Genomic DNA, 27,178 nt, shown 5'->3' with positions numbered 1-27,178 from the left:
GCACTCACATGGCTGTGGTCGCCCTGCTGTGATTTATTAGTGTAATATAAATTACTTCTGTGTAAATGAAAACACTATGTGGGAGGAATTGGTCCTGCATCACCATGTGTTATGAGAAATTACTCCAAATTTAGCCGAAGACATGTCAGTCATGATGTTTTACGCTCTGTCCATTTCATAAAGAACAATGCTTTTTTGGAGATTCATTTTTTAAATTATTCTCCTCACCTGCACACCATAATTAATTCCTTCGTCTTCAAATTAAGTGTAATTAGTGTATTTATCCATTGCTCTTAATTTTGTTCAACTTTACTAGATTTTCCATTAGTTTGTTTAGACAGCGTTCCCTGAAGGTTGTCTGAAGAATATTAAGAGGTGCATGCCACTTCATACTTCAGTCATCAGCCTGTAATATATGCTTCATTCTATCTGCAGTAGATTTTATGACATACAATATATCAAAATCTGAATGTGTTCAGAGAGAATACTGTCCTTTTCCAGCTATGGGGTCTGTTTTGTTACAACACTTCCAGGTTCCATAAAAAACACCCACACTACATCACTAATTGGACATCCTACCTCTCACCTACCTTGACCTCATAACCAGAACCATCGGTTGCAAAACACTTATCATCGTCTATGACGCAGATCATCCACTCCGCGCTCACTTCACACTCATCCTCTCCGGTTACAGATACAAGACCCACTTTTGTACAAAGACCAAACAAAGGCCAGTTTCGCTCCATTTGCACGGGAACTTGATAACACGCTGACATTAGAGCTCTTTTGTGGATCTTATTTCTGTCCTCCCGTCACTGGTGTATTTGTGCTAGTTTTGAGTTAGGGTTACTGAAAAGTTCCTTCAAATATCCGAGGAAAATATAACACTTGATAACTCTGCTGACAAGGGCAATTAAAGCTTAAACTTGCTGCCGCCACTGATATGGATTTAATAACTTCAAATATATTTTAAATATGCAGTCAATAATTTAAATCATTGTTATAGTACATTAAATATTAATGCATGCTTGATTTGTAGGAACTGTTCCATCATCACTTGATTGGTATTGCCTTGGACTTCCTTATTTCCCTCTTGTTTAAGGTAAAACACCAGCAGTATATGGAGTAATGAGACCAGACACAGCAATAAAATACACAGCACTTAAAGCAATAAAATTATATAACTACAATGTTTTTAATTAAGTAGCAGATTAAAGAACTTTTTTCCACCACTGTTCAATGTTTTAATTTCAAAAGCGGCACATTCATGTATCATTACACAACTTGAAAGCTGGAGAGAAATGTTGCTCTGCCCTGCTGAGACTTTGAAACTGCATCTGTTTTGCATTACAGCTCACATTCCTGCAGGTACAAAATGAAAGAAATCTGTCCCTCAGCTTGGAATCAAAAGACCCTCTCGGAGATTTATTGCTATACAAGATCTCCTGGGGTTGTTTGTTTTATTTCATCTGTACTGCAGTCAAAGACAGTCATGCCAACAGTGCTTTTGTGTGTGTATCTGATTGACTCAGACCTGGCAGCTGTTTGTGAGTGTGTTTATGTGTGTGTGTTGGCTGTCAAGGTGTATAAGCCTGATGGGGGTTGCGGACAGAAAGAGAGAATAGCTAAGGTTCACGTAACTGTCACACTCTGCTTCCTACATGACAAAGACTGTCTAAGCTCCCCTCCATCCTTTGCTCGTACCCTCCTTTACCTTCCCTCCTCAGTTTCTTCCTCTCCCCTCACTTCTCCCTCTCATCCCTCTTCGTTTCCTGTCCGAGGACATTTCTCTCCCACCATTGCCGCTAGTCTCTTTCTCTTTTTAGTCCACTCCTTATCTCTGTCATCCCTTCAATTTCGTTCAGTTTCTGCTTCAATCCATTCTTCTCTTTATCTTTCGGCTCCTCTCCCGAGTCCATTGCTTTGTCTCCGTACGTCTCCCTCCTCTTTCTTTTTTTCCAGAAGACAGACAGCATTTTTCTGTCATCAGCCTATCTCCATCCACATTTCTTTACAGCAGTCAGACGGTGAAATACAAGTGGGCAGCCACTTGTCATTTGTTTTGATTCTTTCCCCCAGACATCCGCATATTCCATCACAAGCCTCTAGTCCCAAAGCTGTCACTCAAATCTCCCACACACCTACTCACACACAGATACACCAGGGCACATCAAGTTTTATTTGAACAATTTTATAGGTTTGTAAAAAAATTTACGACATTTTTTTTTTGCAAAAACGCAATTTGATAACGTAGAGTAACTGTTTTGCAAGTATTGATAACTTTAAAACATAATCATTTTAATACTTTTTTTGCTCCTAAGCACTTCTTCTTTTGTGTTTTTGTGCTGTAGTTCTAAATGTTATAATCAAACACTGTGGCAAAAATTATTAAGGTTTTTTATATTGGATTTCTTTTAATGAAGTTTGACTTTCTGTATGTAGTATTCCTTTGGTCTTTCATTAATTGCTGCTGAAAATGTAAAACACGTAATTTCCTGTTTGCCAGAGGAATGTTAAAGCTTCTATGAACTTGGTATTTATTGTAGAAATTCAATCAGTGATAGAGCAATTTTATATAGTATGTTTGGTTGTAGGATATAGCCAAATGATGAATTATCAGATTTATTTCAAAGTTCAATTTCAAAGGACAACATTTCTTTATGCATCACTGCATGCATTTCTTCCTGATGTTTGTCTTTTTAATTACAATATGAACTGAGCTTTTGGCTGATTGGTTGGTTGGACTTTATTGGTTGTTGTAGCCATCAATAGCTGTCTGTTTATATGGCAAACATTTATTAAGAATTGCAATATGAGTAAATACAGGTTGGTAAGAGAAATGAATGTCTGTAATTTAATAAACGTGGTTGAATGTGCAGCCCTTTAGTTATATTAAAGTGGTTTAAAGTGCTATGAATGAATAATTACAACTAACAACTAACGATTATTTTCATGATCAATTAATATAAAATATCCCAAAGCCCAAGGTGACAGCTTCATATTGATTGTTTTGACCAACAATCCAAAACTGAAAGAAATGCGGTTTACTATTTCTTAAGAAATGCACCAAAATTTTAAAACATTTGGAAGCTATAGAAATAAGGAATGTTTGGCATTTTTGATGGATTCAGCTCTGCACAATTTGATTTGGCTTATCTTACTTTAAAAATGAAGAAAGAAAGTAATTTTTTTACCCACATTCCACACAAACACAAGCATAAGCAGACAAAGGTGTCTGTACGTCACTCCTGCCAGATGTGTGCTACCCGACCAACAACAACAAAATCTTCTGCCAGCCTCATTTTGATCTTCAGACGCACCCTGTCCTGCTTGACTGAGCTTGTATAGACCACTTATGCACACAGGAACACACGTACACACACATTGCGCACACATACAAACAAGCAGTGAGTGGCTGCGTGTTCAGTGGCAATATTATTAATGGGGTGTGTCTAGGCTGTCGTAAACATCTCCCAACAGCACTCAGTGAAAACGGGCGCACAGAGACACCCCCGCATCTCTCTCCACTTAAGTAGCCTGAAGATTCCACTAGAGCACCTTGCCTGCAGCGACTCCACAGTCCCAATTCCTCCGTCTCCCTGTATCTCCTGACCACAAACCGCTCTATAAATCCTTCCTGCCTTCTAGTATGAACCAAATAGCACTTCCTCTCTTTTTTCCCTCCTTCCATCCTTTCTCTCTCTCTCTCTCTCTCTCTCTCTCTCTCTCTCTCTCTCTCCTTTCTCCCCCTCCCTCACTCCATCTGCTTGGGGTGAAGGTTTGTCTTGATTAGGGGACTCTGTTGGCTGGCTCTTTTATCACTCGCTGTGCAGAAAGGCGCAAACTGGCAGTGGGCAAATGAAAGCCCTCTATCTCCTTCTTGTGCTCAACTCCCACCTCCCTCACCCTCTCTCTGGCCCTCCCTTTCTTTACCTTTGTTGTTCTTTCCCATACTTACTTTTTTCATCTCATATTTACTCCTCCTTTCCTCAAATCTCCTCTCCTCCTCCGGTGCTTTTCGTTAACCACATTTCCTGTCTGGGCCATTTCCTGCTCTTTCTTCCTTTACCATTCAGACTTATGTAGTTATTCACTCCCATCCCATCCTTCCTCACGCAGGCTGTGGGGGTGACTAGCTACCAAAGGCAGTGTGGATTCTTCGCCCGCCTTTTCATGTAGACAATGAATCAAGTAGTCATCAAACTGACCCACTCTACATACCAATGAGACCTGCTTTCTCATCCTCACAATCATGAGTAATGCTACAGCAATGTCTCTTGACATTTTTCGTCTTATGCAGTGAAGGAAACAGCAGATAATCTCCAGTGAACAAGAGTTGTACAGTGAGTAGGGAATGTGGGAGTGGGGTGTTTCTGAGGTTACACTTTGATTGACAGAGAAATGGTATCAAAGTTAGTGTTTGGTCCCATGTGGCACCCCTACTAGTATCTATTTTCTGTCACTGTATCTGTGTGTGCCTGTCTTAGAGATGGGAAGAGAAAAGAAAAGGCTGAACTGTAACAAACACAGATAGAAGTACGCACACATTTGTAATATGCATGTACATAAATGTACGTCAGCGTCAGGCATGAGCACACATCCTAATTCTATACCTGTAAAAACATTCCAGTGGCTGAGCTGAGTTTGGGTTAGAGGTTAAATGCTTGATACATCCAATAAATGTGTTCTGCCAGCGAAAATTTCACTTCAAAGTCACCTTCAGTATATGCGTATATGTGCAGATGACATGTGACTAGAATACAGTAAAACTTGAAATAATGGCTGGAACCTTTATTTACCTCAATGAAAGGGAGCACCAGACTTTTATCAGAGCTAAGACATAATTTCTTTTGACAGGTCGCCAGCAGCCATTATTTCTAAAAGTGATACAATTTATTCTTGTTCTGCACACTGTATTCATACAGTATGAGTTTATAGCATACACATATCACTTAAGGAAACTAGAACTTCTGCCACAACTACTATTATCACTGTCATTACTTTTGTAACTAGTCATAATAATGTATATCTAGCTATAATAGCTGTTCAAAGCAATTCATTACTTTATCAAAAACACAATTTATTTTTATCATCAATCACAATGGTGATTAGTCTTGTACCCAAGTATCCATTCCTTAAAACAAAATTAAATAAGACCTGATTTACTTACTGACTAATAAAGCAGTGCTGAAGTGATACAAGTTGCAGTGCAGTTATGTTTGCCTAGAAAGTAAAGGGTTTCTTGTCAGTTTGCAGGTTATTGTAACTGTACCCAGGACATGTGGATCAGCATGCTTCACTACAACAAGCATACATTTTGGTAATATTTTGGAACTTCTTTAACAGGATAGGCTATTAATAATGTATGCTTTTTTTCTAATAGCTTTAGTTTGGGTAGTACACAGTAGTACACAAGTCTAAGTATGTAGTACACAAGTTATAGGTGTAGGAGTAGGGGGATGAGGAGAAGGAAGCAAAACAGTGGAAAATTCAACTTTGTTAAACGCAAAAGCATGACAGCATGGCTCTATTATGTGGCCTGTCTCTTTTCTTTGCCTGCCATGGTTCATATGGGGATTTTCAGATAGAGGTAGAGATGAGGATGTTAGAGAAAATGGAAAAAATCCTCCCTTCTAAAAGGAAAACAGTTTCCTTTAAGAATAGCACCAGTAGACACACACACACACACACACACACACACACACACACACACACACACACGCACACACACACACCAAACCACCACTATGCACACAACCATCTCTCATGCACATACATGTGCATATGTCCACTAATACGTAGCATTGTATGAGAACTTGAATACAATAACCCCCTGTGTGCATTTGTCTGCGCTTCATAACTGTGTTGCAGTTAGTTCGACCTGTAAGCGATAAGTCCAAAATGTTCTGACTGGACACAGTTGTTAATAATAGATGGTTGAGTATTTTTACCCTGCAGCATGAAGTTCATACAGTGAATCACAGTGTTATTCTGTCAGTCATGTAGCTAACATCAGTATCTTCTTTCTGAATGTGTGTGGGAGTATGTGCATACTATATGCTTCTGTCTATAGTTTATTTCATGTGTGTGCATGCAAAGTGTGTTAGCCACTTTTGGTTTGTGCGTATATGTGGGTGAATACTTAATCACATTATGGGGACAAATCTTTTCATAGTCAAATTGTGGGGACTCACCTGCAATGTGGGGACAACAAGCAGGTCACCACAAGGTCAATTTATTTTAGGATATGAAAACTAGACTTTAGGGTTAGGAAAACAACTATTATTAGGTCAAGGTTAGTGTAAACATTGAAGTCAGACATAGTGGTTTTTGATTAAAGTAAAGAGGTTAAATCAAACTTGATTTATATGGCACATTTGAAAAGGGTTACAGAGTGCTTTACAGAGGAAGAAATAAATAAAGAAGTAGATCAAGAAGATCAAGGTAGTTTTAAGGTGCTTTTTAAAAGTAACAGGGAATCACTGTAAGTCAATACAAGGTCCGTGCACGTGATTAAAACAAATGTTTCTTTGTGTGTGTGTGTGTGTGTGTGTGTGTGTGTGTGTGTGTCTGTGTGTGTGTGAGAGAGAGAGTCTGAGTCTGAGTGTGCACCTTCAATGGCAAAAGGCTTCCCCACAGTGAGCAGTTTGCAGTCTGCGTCGATAGAGACCTCAAAGTCCAACAGGGCTTTGTCCATGATGAATGCATCCAGGGCAGGAGGATCTGTCCTTCACCACCGACACACACACACACACACACACACACACACATCACATCACAAGAGTGAGAGAGAAGCATTAATTAAAAACAACTAACCTCAAACTTTTAAAGACACATGAATCAGATTTACTTGCCAAACTTTCGTATACCTGTGCAGGAACCCTTTATATGGGGCTGTCATCCCACTTCGTCATTTATACAGAGGATGAGATTAACTGCATTCTAATACACTGTGTAAACACATACATCATTACCTGAACCAACAGCCTCTGTGGTGGACTGATAAGGCGTTAAACACACTGCCGAAGACTCTCCTACTCTGGCAATATCGATCCAATTGACCCTAATTGAACCCTAATTATAGACTGTTCCTCTGTGTGCAGCCTGTGCTGCCAGCCACGGCTGGTAGAAGATAAGTTTCAGGATATGAAGCAAAACACACTGGATTTGAAAAGATACCTACACACAAACACATTGATAAAAAGGAAAAGACACACATTTCTTGACACACACCCAGACATCCAAATGAATGCACAAATTCAGAATTACACAAAGATATTTTCACACAACACACACACACACACACACACACACACACACACACACACACACACACACACACACACACACACACACACACACAGTATAATGTAGAAAACAGACTGATCAAATTACCTGAAACTACTTGTTATTCAGGATGTTTACTACTAAACAAAAGGTTGACTTTAGAAAGTCATTGCTCTGCTGGCAAAGCAGAAAAGTCGGTTTTCTCTTCCTAGAAACGTCAAATATGAAGCTGAGGGAGAAGAGAGAGGATAGGATAGACTTCTTGTGGGACTAAAAAGGGTCGGAAGTTATCCGATGCCTGGCCTCTGAATATGAGTGGTGTGTGTGTGAGCGTGCGTGTGTAGAAATGAAAGTGTGTAGGTACGACTGTAAGTGGTAAGCCTGTGTGTAGGTATGTGCTTGCATTATTTCCTCTGAGCCTGTACATTTGTGTTCATGTGCAGCTGCATGTGTAGCCCTGGGCATTCTGTCTCTCCAGGAGAAGGCTCATGAGTTTTTTTTTCCTCTAAGATTTGAGTGCAGTATTGGGGTCAGTAGTTCTGCCAACACAGTATTTTACTGCCTCACTCCGGTTCTCTGCACTGCTGTGACTTCCACTTCTGCTTCGCCTGGCACGCAAACAAACGCCGTTCTCATCCTCTTTCTCTGAACAAGCGGTTTGTATCTTCCCACTTGTATCACAAAGTCAGCACATGCACTATCTCAGCATCTCTGCTGGTGTTCTATGGAATAGGCATTGTGTCTGAGAAGCATATGTGGTTATAGTCTGTATATCTGTACTTGGTTAAACTAGGATATACATGTTTTTGTCATTCTGAATTCCAGAATGTGACTTTACATTTACCCAAATAATATATTTAAGTACATATTTGAGATGCTTGTATTTTACTTGAGTATAATACATTTCATGACACATTATACGTCTACTCAGCTACATTTAAAAGGAAATCATGTAGTTTTTACACCTCTATATAACATAGATGTTTTGAATTACTTTTACTTTTGATACTTAATAAAATATATTATATATATATTATATAAAATAATATATATATAATAGTATTTTGATATTGCAGTATTATGATATCTAAATTCTTCCTCCATCACTGCTAGATTAATGTATTTGGTGTATCCATGTATGAGTTCATATGACCATAAAGTGTGTTTATTTTAAGTTATTAAAGCTAGTTCTTAAAGGTAATAAAAGAGAGGGTGTTTAAGGTATTGTTGGGATCTCAGTAAATATATTTATAAGGAGTAAAGTCTAGACCTCTATATAATAAAAATGTCTTTAGGAAAAATGTCCCGAGATAACTTCTGTTATGATTTAGTGCTATACAGATAATATTGTAATTGAAATTAAAACAATGATTACATTTAAATAGAAATTCCCTAAATTTCCTTTACCAACCTATTAGGTATACTGCCTAACCCCTTTTTTTCTGTCCTGGTTTTGAGAAACCCAAATATCCTAGCTGGTGTACTCCAATAGAAACTGGGACACTGTAGCATGTAAACAACTTATAAAGGTTTCTTTTTTATTCCTCCTCATTGAGATACATTAAGTTAAAAAATATGCTGAAAAAATGATGCAAAAATAATCCACAAGCACAAATGAAATTGAAAGTCTTGTGAAGGATAAATGGATTGTTGCTCCTGTCTTCCATTACAGGTAATCAGATGGAGGGGATAAATTCAGCAAACCATTAAAGGCAGCCAGAAACCAAAGTGGATTCATTATTCACTGCTGAGGTAACTCTGTTAGTAGAGAAATGAGTTTAGCAAGATGTGGCGTTAAGAACATGTCTTTACTGATGCATACAATCAGAAACCTGGATGATGTTATAATGAAGTACACAGGGAGCTGAAAAACAAGGTTACATTTTCCACATAAAAACCATATCCAAGATATGACCAAAACTAGAATAAGACTAACCCAAAACACATAACAGGGATACTTGCTTATAAGCATACTCAAATTAAATGATTACCCCCACCTCAAATCTTTATGCTTCTTGGTTTCTCGGGTCATCTGGTAGCGGTTTGCTAACCAACCAGAGTCAAAACTAAATATGAGTCAGCAGCATTTAGTTCCTATGCTCCATAAACTTCCATAAGACTTACCCCAACTTGGATTACCTATCAAAACTAAGTTAGAACCTTTATTCTCTCCACTGCCTTTGAATGAACCTTAACCACTCTCTCATCCTGAACTACTTTCCATTTATTTCTGTTTTTTAACTTCTTTGAAAATTGTTCCTAGCCCTTAAATCTGTGTTTTGAATAACTTGTGCTGTATCTTCTATTCAGTGTTTTAATGCATTATGTAAAGTACTTTAAACAGCCTTTGTGAATTCTGTGTTATATATATAAACTTGCCTTGCCTTCCTGCTTTCATCTCCTCACAATCCCCATTCGACACCCAATTCATCCAGTCATCCTCAGCCCTTATTACATAATTTAGTCCCTGACCTTTATTCATCTCTACACTCAACACTTTTAATTAACTACAATATTTCTCCTCAAATCAGGAGGACTTTGTTAATGAAATTTATGTAATTCATAGGCTTTCACCTCAATTGCACTTTGTGCTAAAACGCAGTATTTCTGGATAAGGTAAAGCTCATACTAATGCAAGGTGTAAATATATGCAGCTCACAAAGTGATGAGAATTTGATCGTATCTCTGTCAGATGAAAAAGCAAACAGCGCGTTGACTTTAATAAGAAAACATCCTCCGATGGTTTAGACACAACATCACTGCAGGAGGAAGAAAATCAAAGGGAAAATCAACCCTAACACACCTTAGATTGAGCTGCATTGAACAATTCGATTGATGTTTAGATAAAAAAGTCAGTAGGTACAAATATTAAAAACATCCTTGCCAAGCTGGAAATGAAAGCATCCAAAATTTGATTTGATGATGTCATCAGGTGACATATTTTGGAGCAGGTAGACAGAATTGTTATGCACAGTGCACATTAAAAAAAAAGTGCAAAGAATACAGGCAACCACAGAAAACAGGGACATGACAGGATTGTTAAGGTCTGGAATGCATTTGGGTGTGAATTATTAATTAATTGTGTGCATGTACGTGTTTGTGCCTTACTTTAACATGTGTACGCCTTCTGGGGTGGTTGGCTGATTGTAGCGTCTCATGTAGTCGTGCATCTCTGGGAAGCTCTTCTTCATGTAATCCTCCGCACTGCTCTCCCTCACCGTACCAAAACGGAAGCCCATGGAGGGATGGTGCAGCTGAGGAAGTGACACATGGGTGGAGATGGTGGAAGAGGTGATAGAGAGGGAGAGGGAGAGAGAGATGGTGGATATCATGATGGGGCTCATATCAAATTCATTCTCTCTCTGAACTCCCGACAGGGTTTAGGGATATGGAAAGCGATAATCCTTCACAAATAATTCCGCTCTTTACTCATTAGCCTGTCCTTGTGTAAGATTAGTTTGTGTGTACATGTAGCTGTGGGTCTGTGCGTGTGCGTGTGGATGCTGACATGCAAGCAGTTGCAAGTTTGTGTCCTTGTATGCAGTCTAACCTTGTCATCATGTATTCCTGAGACCTGTTCGAAGGTCTTCTCCCCGACCATGACTGCAGCTAGGTTGGCGGTGTAGCTGGACAGCACCAGTAAGCAGAAGATGGCCCAAAGGTTCATCAGGAAGCGTCCGGTCCAGCATTTAGGAGTCTGCAGATAAGAAATTTATGCCATTAGAGATTTTTTTTTGTTTGGATTTGTTTTTACTTTGGTCATAATAATAATTAAACAGATCAAAGAAAGGAAATAAATAGATCCTTTTGATGAGTGAATCTAAAAATATCCACGCTCAAAACTGAAATGTCAGGTCAAGTCAAAAACATAGAGGAGAGAGAGATAACAACAATTGTATGATTGAAAAATAAGGGCAGGGATTAAAACAATTAAAAATACAAACGTGTGAAGAAAGTTGCTATCAGATGTTAACATAAAGGGCGAGCCCCCCTGAGGCTCCCAATCCCCCCCCCCCTTCTCCTCCTCCTTAAAAATCCCAATTAACCCCCAAGAAAAGCTAATCAAGTTAATCACAACAGACCAAGAGAAGAGCTAATGCAGAAGGGAAAATCTAAGTGTGACTGTTTGTGAGACACATCAGAAATATCTTTCCATGAAATTACCTGCCTCAGGGAATGAATCCACCTGAACACTGTGATCATTTTTTTATTCCACCAATTAAAATCCACTTAACAGAAGAAAAGAGATGAATTTCTAGTGTTTTTAAAGGCTTGAGATTAATGAGACATTAATTATACAAACAAGGTTGTAACCCATTGTTATGAAGGTGTTCGGGATGTTTTGAACTCTTAGCATAATTAGTCGGCGAATTGAAAGGGGAGAAAGGGAAGACGCACACGAGGAGCATAAATTCTATATTAATATTGTTTTTGGGAAGAGATGTGAGGGAAACTGTAAATATTATTTTTTGCACTATGGTGTAGTTGAAGATATCTAATGATTAAGGTACTTAGAGTGCTCCCATGTATGTGCTTTCTTGGCAAGGTATTTCATTTCACATTGTATCTGCTAATGCATGAAATGTAATTTAAGCCTTATCTCCATCAGTTACTGTTGTTACTGTCTGTCAATCTATCCATTCTATATGCAGTTTTACAATAACAGGCAGACTTACCACCTGAATTTGTGAGTAATTTAAGAAATGACTAATTTAATAGCTTGTAACTGTCAATTGAAATGCCAACTGTCACTGACACATTTTTATCAGCAGCAGCTAGTTGGCTAATTAAGGTAATGTTAGCCCATGACTGACATTTTAATGTTTCCATCATATCTCAATCCTTTAAATGGGGTCTTAATTGTACACCTGATGGCTACATGTGATATCAAGCTTATATAGAGACTAAAGCTCGGTCCCGGGCAAAAAGTCAGCAGCATCCAGTTGATGATCCATGTAACAGCATTGTTTTTGTACTGCAGGCAGTGCAGAGCTACTTTTCCAATGAAAAAAAGGAAAAATGTAGGAGCAGGCTGTTCAGTTATTTCACTCTGCACAACCCTGTTTGGCAGCTTAACTTGGCTTACGTTCTTGTTTGCATTTTTACACGTCTTGACGTAATGTCACAAGAAAAAGGGCTTTTGAGGACTATGTTTGGCAAACACTATTTTGGGGAACATTGGCTGGAGTTGCTGAAGTGTTACACCAAATATAGAGCAGGACAGAGCTGCTACATTACCCTCTGCCTCTGCCTCTGCCAGTACCCAGGACCAGCCTCGACACTAGGGGGGAAAAACTACACATTGAATACGTGAGTCTTGAACAAATATAGTTTTTTAATCAAACCTGTAATCCCACATGTTCGTTAATGTCATACTCCTTGGCTTGGCAAGGAATTAGTAAGATAATAGCAGGCAATGCAATTGCAAACAATTGCAGAATTTTTAGAGGAACACTCCATTTCTTAAACATTTCCTCTTGTTTTTGGGGCTTTGGAAAGAATAAACAAGTGTATTTTCACTTGACTTAATTAATAAAACTTTTAAAAAATGACAAAGTCTTATTAAAACTGAACACTACAATAACTGGCTTGAGGGAAATAAACTATTATTAGCAGTTTAGCGGTCATTTATTTGCCCACTGTCTTTCCCATAGCCCCAATAAACATGACTCCTTGGCCCTGACCCAGTACACAGAAGTTCATAGTGTGGCTCAAGGGCATTTTAACAGGTCACAAGGCAGCTAATGGACACGACCTGCTAATTGACACATTACCAGTTGAGATGATCAAACCTGTGACCTTTCAATTATGGCAAGGTCTCTCTAATAACTTTGACACCTCTGTTTCACACAAGTCATTTGCACTGCTTCCTTTAGGTACAAAGTGTGACTATGCGTTTTGAGAAATATTATGATGGGGTGCATACTCACTAAGAGGAGTATAATGGACAGGAATAATTTAAGCAAACTATGTTTCAGATATTTATCTGAATATGCTGCATGGTAATTTGAAGCGTAAGCACAAGTTATCATAATGATGGATTTTGGCACAGTATGTTGTTTAAAATACAAAAAATGCAGAGGACAGTTGTTTTTCATCAGCGTTGTGGTTGGGTATGTGTGGCAGTGTACAGTGGGTGTGACACGATCAGTCAAATCTGACAGGTTTCTGAAGAATGATGTTACTTCAAAGGTACCTTTTTAATGTTTTTAAAATAAGAGTTTTTTTGGGGGGGAAATTGTTTTTCATCTTTCTTGGTATCTTTTAATGGACAGATTTGCCTAAGTCTGAGGATTTGACTTCCATTTGTCTTTTGTGATCACTTGTCTCCCATATTTCCCTCTCGCACTAACTTCGTCACCTGGGTCTGCAACTTTGCCCTCCCCCCTTACATCATCCTCTGTCTGCCCACCTCCATGTCACCCTCATGCTGTTGCTTTTCTCATTTCTGCTTACCCACTTACCCTTTCAACCCTTTCTCACCATCTTTCTGTTCACCTCACTATTACCTTCTTTTTTAAGCCCATTTCCTGATTTGCTCTCTCACCTTTCCACCTCCCATTGGCCCTCTTCCCCCTGCCTTCTTGTTTTCAACTTTGTGTCTGACTTCTTCGGGGAGTTAACCTCTACCCGCTCCCTCTTTTTCCACCTTCATCCATCCCTATCATCCTCACCATAACTCCTTCAATCTTTGTCGGCCCACTTACCCTTTCCCCTCTCCCTCGCTGTATGTGCATTATCCTCCCTGTCTCTCTCTACTTCATCACTGCCTACCTTCTTAACCTCTCCCCTATCCATCTTTCCCCCTCCCTAGCCATCTCTATCATCTTTCTTCATGCCTCTTTTCCCTTTAACTTCCTCTTTTGACTCTCCCTCATTGTTTGTGCACTCTTTCCCATAATGCACATCCCCTCCCTTTCTTTGCAATTTCTATTCCCTGCCCCACCCTGCATGATGCCTATTTATCACACAGAGGAGAGCTACTTTACCTTGGTGGCGACAGTCCGTCCAAACAGTATGGCGTAGCAGAGATTGAGGGCGGAGGAGTAGGAGAACACACGCAGCCTGTTCCTGCCGTGGGGTGTCATACCGAAGGGGCTGTTCCACTCGTACAAGGTGAGGAAGAGTGCGGTGAGATGCAGCGTGACAAAAATACCCACCCACATGGACCAGTGGAGAGGCCACATGAAGGCTCCAATGGGGGCTGCGGTGTCCCTGCTACGTACCTGGCAGGTCAAAAACAATTGGCTTGATGTAGTTGATTTCTCTCTGCAAGAGTTACATGTATTGTATTTTGTGCAAAATTGTGATTATAATTAAACCTGCAGTTTGTGGGATCTTGTCAGTAGACTTCTTTTAAACACTCCTAGGCATAATTAGTTCTTAAAAAATGCATGCATTGTTTTTATTTTGTGCTACTCATCATTTTGTAAGGGCAAAAAATAACTTCTTCAAATAATAGAGTTTTCATTTTCAAATTGTATTGTCAGATCATATTATGCAGTGCAGTTTGTCAGGCACAGAGGGAGATGTTAACAAATCAAAGAACAGCATGTTTGAGGACTCTGCTAAGACAGTTTCTCAAAATGCCTCTCAGACTCATTATACACTCTTAAAATGTCGTTCATTTTGAACTTTCATAATTAACATGTTCCCTAAAAACTCAGCAAACTAATTATACGCAACTAATGATCTCCTGTTCCTCCCCAGAAGACCGGGTGAGCATGGCATAAGGGCGTAATTAAGTATTTGCAGACCATATCGTCAAATCATACTGAAAAAGCCACAGAGAGAAATAGTGACTAATCAAAGTAACACTAAATACGACGACAAATAAGATGCTGCCACTGACTCAAAATGCAGTATGTTTTCGGGACATGCCCTGTGTCTTCTACGATCATAAAAATGGAAACTCAAAACTTCAACAAGCAGTTGTACCAGAATGCCCAGGCTGGTGGAGTAGAAGGGCGAGGTGAAATCGATGACTCTGCTCCTGGCAGAGTTGATGGAGAAAGAGGTGACAGCCATGTCAGCGGTTCCGCTCAGCAGGTCCCCGACCAGACCTGTCCAGCGTCCTGTCCCGCTCAGTGCTCCGTACTTCCCGTCTCCCACAATGTAAAGGTCAAAGGTAAAGCCCATGTCCTCTGCCAGTTTCTCCAAAAAGTCAATGCAGTACCCGTAGCAGCACTTCCTCAGGTCCTCTGGTAGGTCTGACAGGAAAGAAGCGATGATGATGTGAAATTCATGATTATGTGAGTATTCATATGCATGCTTTGGAAGTGCAGGGGTTGCACTTGTGGGGATTGTCCAAAACTGTTTACCACGGATCATAGAAAGTGTTCACGGAGCCTCACAGGACACTTGAGTACAGTTATTTTAATGACCCCTGCACTTAGGCTAGGAATATGTATAATCACATTTAACTTGAGCTGGAAAAATGTAACAACCATTAAACAAGGTATAGGAAAAAAGAACTGTTGGCAAGATAGACACCCTATAATATACATTTTTACACTTTCTGCCATTTTTGCCATTTAGATTTTTCTGGCAAACCTTTTTTGCAAACTCAGTTAATCAAAATTAAACACTATGCCAATTGCTCTTGAAACTTGGCACAAATCTCTGCACTAAGCAGAATATGCAATTTTGTGATCAGATGTTTAATAAATGCTATATCTTAAAGGGGATACCACTGCCATGTATTTTACAATTAGGTATATATCTCTTGAAACTGCGTACAATAATAAAATACATTGTTTACTTCCCTCAATTCCATCCAAATATCAATTCCTATTAGTTCCATCAGCCATCTCCTAAATGAAATCCAAGAAAGTTTGGATGCCTTATTTATTATTATTTCATGCCATACAGTAGGTTGTGTGTAGTTTGTCAATAGTTTCCTTAGTCAGAGATATATCTGTATTTATTTGACGTGATGGTCTTGATCCATTATTGATTTAACACCTTTAATCCTCTTCATTCATGAAACGGAGGTGTAGCTATACGGCTGAGCCCTTGACATTGCTCCAGGTATATATTTGAACTGGACTGACCAGCCATGATCCCTTATTGATTTTACTTCTAAAATCCACTTCAATCTTTAAGAGGAGCAGTGGAGATGTAGCCAGTGACAAAGCAATGAGATCTAAGCCAAGTGATCTGAGAGTTTACGTAAGAGAAGCTTCAAGTTTCCATGAATCAAAAATAAAACTCATGCATATCCTCCCACAGGTCAGGAGTTCTATGGCATACCAGAAGTTGACCACCACAGTATTGTACAGTATTGTACAAATGCAAAAACAAAACTCACCGCTGCCCTCCCATTCTGTAGCTGTACTGTTTGGATTGTGCAGCTGGTTGAAGAGGGCCTGGATTAGGTCGGACCGGTTGGTTCTGGGGTCCAGACAGAGCTGACCAGCTGGGCACAAGCCATCCTCATCCACCTCCCGTGTGAAGACAAATGGGTGTTCCACCAGTGTCACCACCCTGAGGCGGTGTCCCTCAACAGAAAGTCCTGGCCTCCAGCGTCCTCCAGCGTTATTGTCACCCTGGCCGTCCCCTCCCCTCACCCCAGCTCCAAGTCCTTGTCCCTGGCTGCTCCTGAACCCTCCCACCAGTCCTAGGATCCCCCCTTCTAACTCCAGCCTGCCTCGGGTCCACTGGCCTACAGTCACCCAGGCCGGCTGGCCAAGAGCACCCCTCTTCAGGCTCCATACGTGGAACAGCTGGGAGGATAAGACCCGAGAGAGGCCAGCATCCACCTGGATTAGGCCTGTGGCCCCGGTGAAGGAAGTGTTTGAGAGAAACCTCAGGAGAAAGAGAGAGACAATAATAAACATAAGCGAAAGACAGCATAAAGCAAAGAAATGCGAGATCCATGCTTGGTTATTGCATTTCAGAAATGTTGCCATGGTAATACAAAACATTAACTAGCCAGATGAAGAAAAAAAGAAAAGAAAAAGCAAGAAAAAAGTTACAAATGATGGTGCAGACAGGCATGGTCTGGTTGTGGAGCTTTTGCAAGTCTGTTCTCAGATGGATAATTGCATCGCCCAGAAAATCATAATTAAAAGTTAATGCAGTGCTGTGTGGGTCTCCTCCTATCTGCTGGTCCATACAGACAGTCATTGCTATTCGTCTCACTCGCCTGGTGGCCCCACATTGGTCTTTACGGCGGAATACATTAGGAAGAGCAATCCCTGTTCGCACATAAATCTGCCCTGGCCTCTTGAACCATGCAGGGGTTGTTAGCTTATGTCTTTGCATTTGATCATGTGGACATCATCAGGTGATGTCTCAATGTGAAGCCATACAAGTACTGTTTGATCATGTCTTGATTAGTGGGAGATTGTCAGGAGGTCATGGAAAATCGTAGGAGTGGTTGTTCAAATGTTAAAGTATGCAAGGATCACTGCATTCGGTATGGGTGTTGAACCGTGCAGTGACTGTTGATTATGTCTGGGTCAAGGATAGAAATGGCAAGTTTTTCTTCCTGTTAATGGAAAAGGTTGGTAAAGCCGTAGCCCTTTCTCTGAGAGGAAAAATAGATTTTCCCTTTTGCTCTTTGTTTTATTCTCTCTTTTCTTTTTCTCAATCTCATCTCCGACTTATATGTTGAATTGATGAGCATATAATGTAACTGCTGCTGGAGATGGGATATGCGAAGTAAAATGAAAAGACTAAATTCATCATGAGGGTCATTAACCTCACCTCCAAGTCTAGCATGGACTAAAGCCCGACAGCACAACACAGGGAAGGATACATGTGAATCTATGTAAGCTTTTGTGCAATCTGCTTGTGCTTTTGTTCGTAGCCCTCTTTCTTCACATTGTAATTTACTTCAGCAGCGCAATATCAATTTATAAACCCAGTCCTGCCACCATAATTCTCAAGAGCCTGATTAAAAATGCCTCTGATTTGAAAGTCATTCCCATCCCATTCCACATTAACTTATGTTTCCTCATCAGTAGCTCCCTCTGTCTCTGTGGCCATAAAGTGGAAGTGCTAGCCTTGCCTTGAGCTGAAATCACTCATGGTAATAGTGCGGCTGAATCATCATATCCCATAGACAGCAGATTCATCAAGCCAGCCCACTCCAGACTCATATACTATACAGTACTTGCTAGGGCTGGCCACAAAAAAATTAACCATAGCCTTCACTTTACATCTCTTATCTGAGCAAAGAGGTGTGAAGCCCCCTTTTACGCAGTATGTGACGTTTTTGGATTCATGCCCAGAGATAAAAAAACACGAGATAGGAGTGCGTGATTATACAGACATAGGAGCAGAGGTGTGAAAAGTACGATGCGCTTTCAAGCAGCGTCACCTTTTAGTTATGGGTTCTGCGGGTTGTTGTGTTGCAGTCGGCCAGAGACTGCGTTTAAAGAATGACTGTGGATGTCAAAGGAGGTTGATAAGTCAGCCAGTGGTGTCAGAGAGGGATGGCTTTCTCTCACTAACACCTGGCCCCGGTTTACACTTTCAGAGTAAATGTCAGCAGAGTGGCCGGTAAATGATGAGTCTATGAGAGAGTCTCAGGCATGTGTCTCACTCCCTTATCCCTCCATCTCCTTTAGTTTGGAGGAAAGTTTACTCCCTCTGTCTTTGTCTGTCTGGGATGATACGAGGTTTGCTTGTTTCAGTGGTTTTAATCTCTTCAGGGGAGATGGAATCAGTGTGGCAGTTGTGTCGAGTGAGATGCCACTGACTGGCAGATCTCACTCTGATAACAACAATGCTCTATCAATTTTCCTCCCTTCTTTCATTTTTTCTCTTCCTCACATCCCTTCCCATACAAGTATCTTCCTTTCCTTTGAGTTTATTTCTGTTTTCCTTTAGCAGTTTCCTACTTCCCCTGTCTTTCATCTATCTGTTTGTCTTTGACCACTTTCTCTATTCTCTCCAATGTATTTTTGGGAATAAACACCCAGGGGTTTTTTGATTCTGGACATTCGGAAGAACTACATCAAAACTGGCTAGTTTGTCATATCTTTACTCTGGCTTTTTACTCATTGTTCCACTGCTTTGAATCAGAAACAGTAATGTTGTGCAGTTTTTGCTTCTGTCCTCCCTCATACCTTTCGCTGTTGCTTATATCTCCAGACATCCTCTCTCCCTCCCTGCCTTCCTTGCTCTGTCCCTTGGGCATTGAGCTGTTAATTGCCTTTTCCATGTGGAAGTCTCTCACTTCTCAGCTTTGTGAGGGCTCTCTGGAGCAATGGCATGTCTAGCTGTTGCAGGGGAGTGATAAGAATCAGGGAGTACACTGGAGGGCATGGAGTCTACCTGGACAGCTCTGAATTGTGCGATAGAACAGCCTCTTTTATCAGCCTCTCACAGGCCAGGAACAAAGGTCACTGACACTATATTGTGGAGGTCTGTATTATAAATAGCCTATTCTGATAGTCTAGACTATGTCCTAATTGGTCCTCCTCAGAAAGATTGTGACTTTCTCTGGTGTTCTGATGAAGTTTGAGTAAGTTTAAAAGCATTTTTTATTGTTTTCTTTATTGTTCAAAGTATGACAAGACTAAGAATGTACAGCCACAGTCAAAGCTCTGTAGCTTTTATCATCAAAATTGTGTGATTACCAAATACTAGGCTCTGTACAACTTAAATGAAACATTTCAGTGCTGGATGGACAGACAGTGCTGGATGAACAGACAGTGCTATCCACAGAGCTGCCCTGCTAACGTGGCCAAAAATGAGCAATTTAATCACATTAAACATAAAAAACTTTTTACGTTTTACATTTTCACTCTTAATGAATGTCCAATAATATTGCTTTGTTACCCAACATCCACTCCACTTGTTTTAGCCTCTGGCCCTCTATGCCAAATTGTTCTGGCATCCCAAGGCTCAACTAAACTGCAAAGGGAGGGAACATTGTGAGAATCCAGCTTGTGATTATGTGGGTGGTGTTGATGATCACTCTCAGCTGGCAGGCACCGTGTGTGTTCAATATTTGCTGTGGGCCAAGCTCAAACTACAAATCCTTCTCTCATCAGTACAACATGACCACGGAACTTGGATACATGCTGTTTTATCCATCGCACTATAGAGATATTTAACGTTGGAGTGAGTTTATGGCATGGAGCTTCAGTGCATCAGTCAGTATCAGCCAGATATGGCTTAAGAGGGGTTGTAATGTATGTGAGTATGAGGGCTTTTTTGCTGTGTACAAACGTGAGAATTTCGCTTTTTCTGCTTTCAGTGAAAGCTTTTATGGTTTAATATGTATTTCAATATGCTTTTCTTCTGTGTGTGTATTTTTTTATCACAAACCGCACCTTGACAGAGCTTGTGAAAGCTGTCAGAGGTCCTTTTAAAAGCTGCAGGGATTGAAGCAGCAGCAACAAAAGAGAAACAGACAAAACTCTCTGGTGTCAGTCTGTGAATCTGTATGCCATAAAGACCTCCTCCCCACCCCCAGTATGACAGCGCGATTCAGAAGGCGCCACCCCCGTGGTGCAGAGGACAGACAAGGGCAGCAACCGGAGCGTACAGTACCACTAGTGGAGCCAGCAACACCTCAGAAAAATGCCAAAGTGTCATTCACAAAGCTAACAAGCTTACAGACATTTAGTGGTGTGGTCAGAGGAATTTAATTGCAGTTTGTCAGTCTCTCCATATATCATTTGTGATTTAAATGTCTGCACTTTTGGGACCTTGGCTAAGAATTTGTAAGTGACCAAGAGTCATTAAAAAAAAACTAGTTGGCCCATTGGCTGCATTTGTAGACATTATTTGAGGTTCCGCCCTGACCAGACTACTACTTCTATGTCCCCTAAAGCAATACATTTCATTTTTGGAAGAGGTATAAGTTTTCTCTATCGTCGACTCTGCTGAAGTTTTCTTGAACAAATCTCTGCCAGCCACAGGGCATTACTTTGGACTCCTGACCTTTAGCGGAGCGCCACAAAATTAATATTGTTCTGTCATAATTTGTCGTAAATTACACAAAGACATTTTAAAACTATGTTCTATGAAAGAAAAAGTCCATGCTAAAAGTGCTGACAGTAAGGTTTGTGGATTATCCAGGGGTAATTGGGACACTACTGGAAAAAGATGTCTCTGAATTTAAATGTACATTTTCAATATTCACTTCCATTGTAGTGTTGTGGAGGTAGACATCTTGAAGGCAGGTATCTCAAGCTAGCTCTGAGTGGCAGCTAGTCAGCTGCTCAGAAAGTGAAAGTTAGTTAGTTTAGCTTGCTATCATCAACAACACCTGGGGTGCGTTTAATATGAAAACCGTGTGCACCGCTTTACTACTATTTCAGAGTTGGACGACATGTTTCCTTGGTGTGCAACCGTGTACAACCGACTTTAAGATACTTTTTTATCTCTTTTGGTGGGTGTGTCAAAGCCCCAATCAGCAGCAATGTGTATATAAACACTGCTGTATTAAAAAGGCAGTACAGTGAAATGCTCTTGAGTACACAACAGGGTGTTCAAGGCACCACCGTTTCCCCTGCTGGGTCATCGGGCATCAAGACAAGCAATCTAATTCACAAAGCCACCTCAAAGGGAGGAATGCATCTCTAACTGCACTGACAAACAAACAGTGTCACGGCACTCTGATACTTTTTGCATGTATTTAAATGAGGTAATATGCATACATTTGGTGCAAAACTGCCCCCCTTCCATGTAAATGAGCCTCATTATAAAAAACAAACACCGGTGCAATTAGCCACACAGTTTAGAAAGCTGGTGGTAACTGAAGTGCATTTATAAGGGTTGTCACATTCATGTTCCAGACGTTGCAGTGATCATGGCAGCAGTGATTGTTGCCAGGCGAAGCCGTAGCGCATCACAGTATATCATATGCGCACTGATATTCACCATGAAACTGTAAAACAACATAAAACCTACTGCTGTGAGAGAGATGACGGTTACACACTGGGGAGAAAACAGCTCTCCATGTGCCCAGAGGCATGAGAGAGAGTGCCCAGTTAAAGCACCCCAAATCACAATCACTCTGGTAAAACACTTAATACAGAGTGAGTCACAGAAAAATGAGAGACATCCGCATGTAGAAATGAACGAAAGAGCAGGGGGAGTTAATAGATAATTTGAATAGTTATAATTATAATTACAATCAGTTCTCTTTCAAATGAAATATTATAAGATATGAATGGAAATTTGCAGATGTACATTTACAAAACAAAGGAAGATTCACCCAACTGCAAAACTCCATGGGTGTGGTTTGTCATGTAATAAAAGGAAGGCTTAAATCACAGATGTGCAAGCAATGGCTAACATTGTCAGTTGGTACCAAAAATTCACATTTCCTTGAGGGAGCACTGTTACGTAAAACAAATTCAATACAATTCAACTAGTTTTGACCTCATAGGAACACAAATGATAAAACTGTTTGTTTCTTAGCATACATTTAATTTCACTTAAAACCAAAATTATTTGAATAGCTAGATACTGCTAAAGATTAATGGCAACATATTTCTTTGTAATTTGGGTAACCCTGACCCTTTTAATTAGTGTGTATATACAATATATGTGATCATACCTGGTCAGATATTGTCCTGAAGAGGGAAGCTCATGTCGGTTTGGTTTGTCGTAACAGTTCACCATGTTTTGAATGAGTGCCAAGTCCGGCCTCACCAGTGTGGCTGCAGTGACTGCACGGGCTATCAACTGCAAAGCATCACGGATGTAGAAGCTGATTGGCTTACGGCCGACCTCCCCGTAGGCTAACAGTCCAAGGGGACCTCCAAGAGTGTGGAGCGAATCTGGAGACAAGGGATATCCCATGATCCACTGCAGTGCTGGAAGTGATGGAGCGAGGCGCTGAGCGGCCCGCAGGACGGAGGAGACACATTCGGGGTCAGAACCCAGGAGGAGAACAGAGGAGATTGGAGAGGGGGAGCGCAGGAAACGAGTGGATAGGATCTTCAAAGCCTCCTCTTCCCTCTGATCCTCCCTTCTCTCCTCGCTGGTCTCCCCTCTTCTCTCCCCGCCCCCGGAGATGCGGGTCAGGTTGATTACATCCCACAAATGCCAGGTAGAACCACTGTGGGCCTGAAGGTGAGACAGCAACCCGTCACCCCCTTCCTCCCACCCAGGGCAGATCACAGCTGCTCCTCCCCAGCTGCCTTCCCCTCGGCTTCCTCTGTCCCTGTCCCCTTCTTTCCCCTGCAGGACCGCCAACAGGAGGCTGCCCAGGGTTGATGGAGGCACACGGGCCGACATCTGCAGGTGGAATCGGTTCTATTAGAGAGGACAGAAAGGAGAAGATGAAAGTTGAAAGAATGATAAAAGACAATGAAAAAGAATGAGAAAGTTAGAGGCAATACATAAAAGTAAAATCATTACGGGGGGAACAAAAAGGGTGAGAAGAGAGAAAACAAGATGAAAACAGAGATAAATAGATATAGCCAAACCATAGCACCTCTGGGCTGAATAACATACTATCACATTAAACACAGCTTTTCTGGGTGCCAGAGCACTGCAAGACAATCCCTGCTGCTGCAGTAATTCACCACAACACTGATCAGAAACAATCAGTCACATTTGTTCATTATCTCTCACTCTGGATGAGAAGAGTCGGGCTGATACAAACAAGGAGTCAATGATTCGCATCTAATCTGCAACATCACAGTTGGCTTGGCAAGACAACAGTAGCATCCACAGTTCATCCAGAAGCCCGCATTTCCAAACCCCTCTGAAAACACTGGCTTGTTTCATACTGTTCCAAAATGGATAACACTGTTGTCCTTGAATGCAGCTCACAGATGGACCTTCCCCCCTCCTTCCTTTGGGGCCTCTATCCATTTTTCATCCTATCAGTGCTTCAGGCAAGGTTGAAGGGGGAGACTGCTTTTGTATAGAGAGCCTAAAGTTTAGCTTAACAAGACTTAAGATTTGCACCACCTCACTGAACTAAGATGATAGGAATGCATTACCCACTGTGCTCATAAACACCCTCTGGCACAAATGAATACACATTCTCAGCACCTTTAAAACATTTGTAACACACACACACCAAAAACACGCACATACAGTGCTTAATTAAATCTGTACATTGTACATTCCATCCAGGTGCATCGGGTATGAGTAGAGAAACTTGTGGAATACACACTCACACATGTGTCTGAAGATGAGATATCAAAACCTAACTGCAACCCACACACATTCATTCAAATGGAAATATCCCACACGAGAGTACAAGGTAAACAGAGCATCCCTCTGCTGAAAGTCCTTGAATCCCATAAGAGAGTAAGAAAAAAAAAAAATTTGACTGAAGGCTGCAAAGACATGGATGAATTAATGCAGTGTATCCTCCTGGGAGAGGAAAGGAGTGTGTGTGAGGTGGACAAGTGAAGATAGGCCTCATCGTTTGAACTCAATGGGGTGCCAGAAAGATGGTGGAGGTGGCGGCGGTGGGAAGGTGTGGGTTGGCGAGACGGCGGCGGGTGTCACAGAGGTATAGAAGGAGGTGCCTGCTACATGTGTGAGCATTATTCACCATATTGCCGTCAGGGATGAAACTGACATCATGCCTATTTTGTCCAAATGTGACGATAGAGGATCAAAACAGAGCCTCAAGGCAGCTGGAGGAATTAATATGTAAATCTATATCTGCTCTCATTCTAAGTTGCTCTGGGTATATCCATCTATGCCATCCTTTAAATATTAATGTATGGCTAAATGTTAATATATGGCTATGTTATGTTGTTGAATAAAGTAGACATAAAATGGCAAAAGCTAAAAGTCCAAAATGCAGATAAATCATGTACAGAAAGCTGTATATTATGCTCTTGGTGAACACAGCTTGTTAGAAAAGCAGAGACGGAATCTTACTAAATATATCATTGTCAAATTAATTGTAATAATGATCATCTGCGGCACATCCCACAGCTGTGTCAGCTGTTTTGTAGCAGCATATTTTGTATTATTTCTCTCAGCTTGGCAATTATGGCTAACTTCTAATTTGCTTGACTTTTTGATTTTCTTTTACAGTTTCATTTACATTTGAGGCGTTTATCCGGTGCTCTTATCCAGAGCGACTCACAATGAGCCCAACAGTAGAATTACTTCAAGAGTGAGGACGTGAGAATAATAATAAGAGCAAACCGGAGCAGTATGTCGCTGTTCGGAGAGAAAGCAAATTAGAGTGTATGGAGGAGGCTGATGTGGGAGCTGAGATGTGATTCTGAAAAGATAAGGTGATATGAGGCTTTTCCTGAAGACATGAGTTCCAGCCCATAAGACGGGGAAGCGCTCTGCTGTTTTGAGTGGTGGAGGAAGGACTTATTTTAAAATTCTGTGGCCAATCGAACGTGACAAGTACCAAAGTCGACTCAATGAAACTTTAAAAAAGCTCATCACTGCAGTCGCTTCTTTGCATTTGAGTATTTTGGCAATTAATTCTAGTGATATATTAGAGCAATAACTCTTTTCTGCTGTGTAGGTAGATTATAGGAACAAATCTGATGTAAAATACTTTCTAAAAAAGTGTGGTTCAAAGTAATGTGCATTAATAATAACACGAAACAACATTAAGTAAGAAAGATCTCTAAAAAGTTTGAGTAGACACAAACTTACAGCTCTATGCATTGGAAATATAATGTAATATGTCAACCCTGGGTGTAATTTCAAGAGATCAGTTGGCTGTGTTTAGGTTTAGTATTAGGCTCATATGAGGTGTATTATATAAGGGGTGGAGAATAGAGTTTGTTGAGCCACTGCTGGACAGAGAGAGAGCCTACACCTGTTGTTTTGAGAACTGCTGGACTGTGTTCAGATAGACAACAGCACTGAATGAAAAAATGCAGCCACCTCATTCATGTGAATGAGGGTACTTTGGTGATGCAGCAGGGTTGCCAACACAGAGGGCTCTGGTAAAAAAAAAAAAAAAAACATGTAGGGTTGTCCATCAACTTGAACTTGGCTCAACTTTTTCTGGAAAGCTACTTTGTACCTTGTAACAGTGAACAGCGTAATTCTACTTAGTAATTGCAAAGTTGCAATTAAAGATACAATGATTGCTGCTTTCTAGAGTGGTAAAATTTGGTCTTGTAGTGTTATAAATGTTTAAGTATCTGATAAGCCTCCATACACAATTGTTACTCAAACTGGACTTCCTGGATTCTATTTCATTGTCTCATTGTTATCTCACGATAACTACTTTTGTTTAACAATATATTGTCCCAGAAATAATTGCAATAATTAATATTATTATGATATTACAATTTTATGTCACTGATATAATGTATAAGTACACCCTTTCAAAGAGCAATTAACTTTTAATTCTTAAGAATTTAATGCAATTGGAAAAAGAAAAGCTAATATCCTTATGTTTTATCAAATAAACATTTATAAGACCACACAACCAAAACAGAAATTTGGCACAGTGGTAGGCATTAGAGTCATCACTTCTTAACAGGCAATATACACTTGCTTAAAGGTCCAGTGTGTAACATTTAGGAGGATTTATACTCAGAAATGGAATATAATATTCATTGGTATGTGTATAATCACCTGGAAATAAGAATAATTGGGCCTCATGCAAGAATATGTTCGTAATCTTTACTTATTCTTTCGTATGATGGGCTCGTACAAGTGTGCCATAATGATATGAAAGAGTAAAAAGAAGAACTTTACTGTTCTCTGAGATCAACAAAGGAAAGTCTATCATTTTTAACATCGGGTCAGATGTGAAATTAAAGGACCTGCTGAAGAAAGAATAAAGGGTGCTGTTAACGCCGTGTCACCTGAGGGTCACACTGTTGCTGAAATCAAGAAGAGGTCTTTGATATGAAAATCAAGACAATCGATAACCACAATGGGAGGGGGTCAAAGGGGAAGTCTCCATCATGGAGATAGATGAAAGAATACGTGCAATAATAGGTGATGTTGCATTGTCAGGCGT

At 40.4% G+C, this 27,178-nt stretch overlaps 1 protein-coding gene across 1 annotated transcript in view; it reads right to left on the bottom strand.

Annotated features, from left to right (window-relative positions):
• The window catches only part of LOC127361606 (glutamate receptor ionotropic, NMDA 3B-like), a 66,783-nt gene that overhangs the window by 8,598 nt on the left and 31,007 nt on the right, over window positions 1-27,178 (bottom strand). The window contains exons 2-8 of the mRNA XM_051396370.1: window positions 22,814-23,514; window positions 16,598-17,094; window positions 15,226-15,497; window positions 14,277-14,513; window positions 10,838-10,984; window positions 10,396-10,541; window positions 6,613-6,728 (exon numbers count right to left, since the gene is read on the bottom strand). Of these exons, the coding sequence (XP_051252330.1) occupies window positions 6,613-6,728; window positions 10,396-10,541; window positions 10,838-10,984; window positions 14,277-14,513; window positions 15,226-15,497; window positions 16,598-17,094; window positions 22,814-23,514 (2,116 nt within the window). The remainder of the gene's footprint in view (window positions 1-6,612; window positions 6,729-10,395; window positions 10,542-10,837; window positions 10,985-14,276; window positions 14,514-15,225; window positions 15,498-16,597; window positions 17,095-22,813; window positions 23,515-27,178) is intronic.

Source organism: Dicentrarchus labrax, unplaced genomic scaffold (genome assembly GCF_905237075.1).
Source record: "Dicentrarchus labrax unplaced genomic scaffold, dlabrax2021, whole genome shotgun sequence".
In the NCBI taxonomy this organism is placed as follows: Eukaryota; Metazoa; Chordata; class Actinopteri; family Moronidae; genus Dicentrarchus; species Dicentrarchus labrax.
The sequence above is the reverse complement of the archived record's forward strand: the minus strand, read 5'-3'. Positions and strand labels throughout refer to the sequence as shown.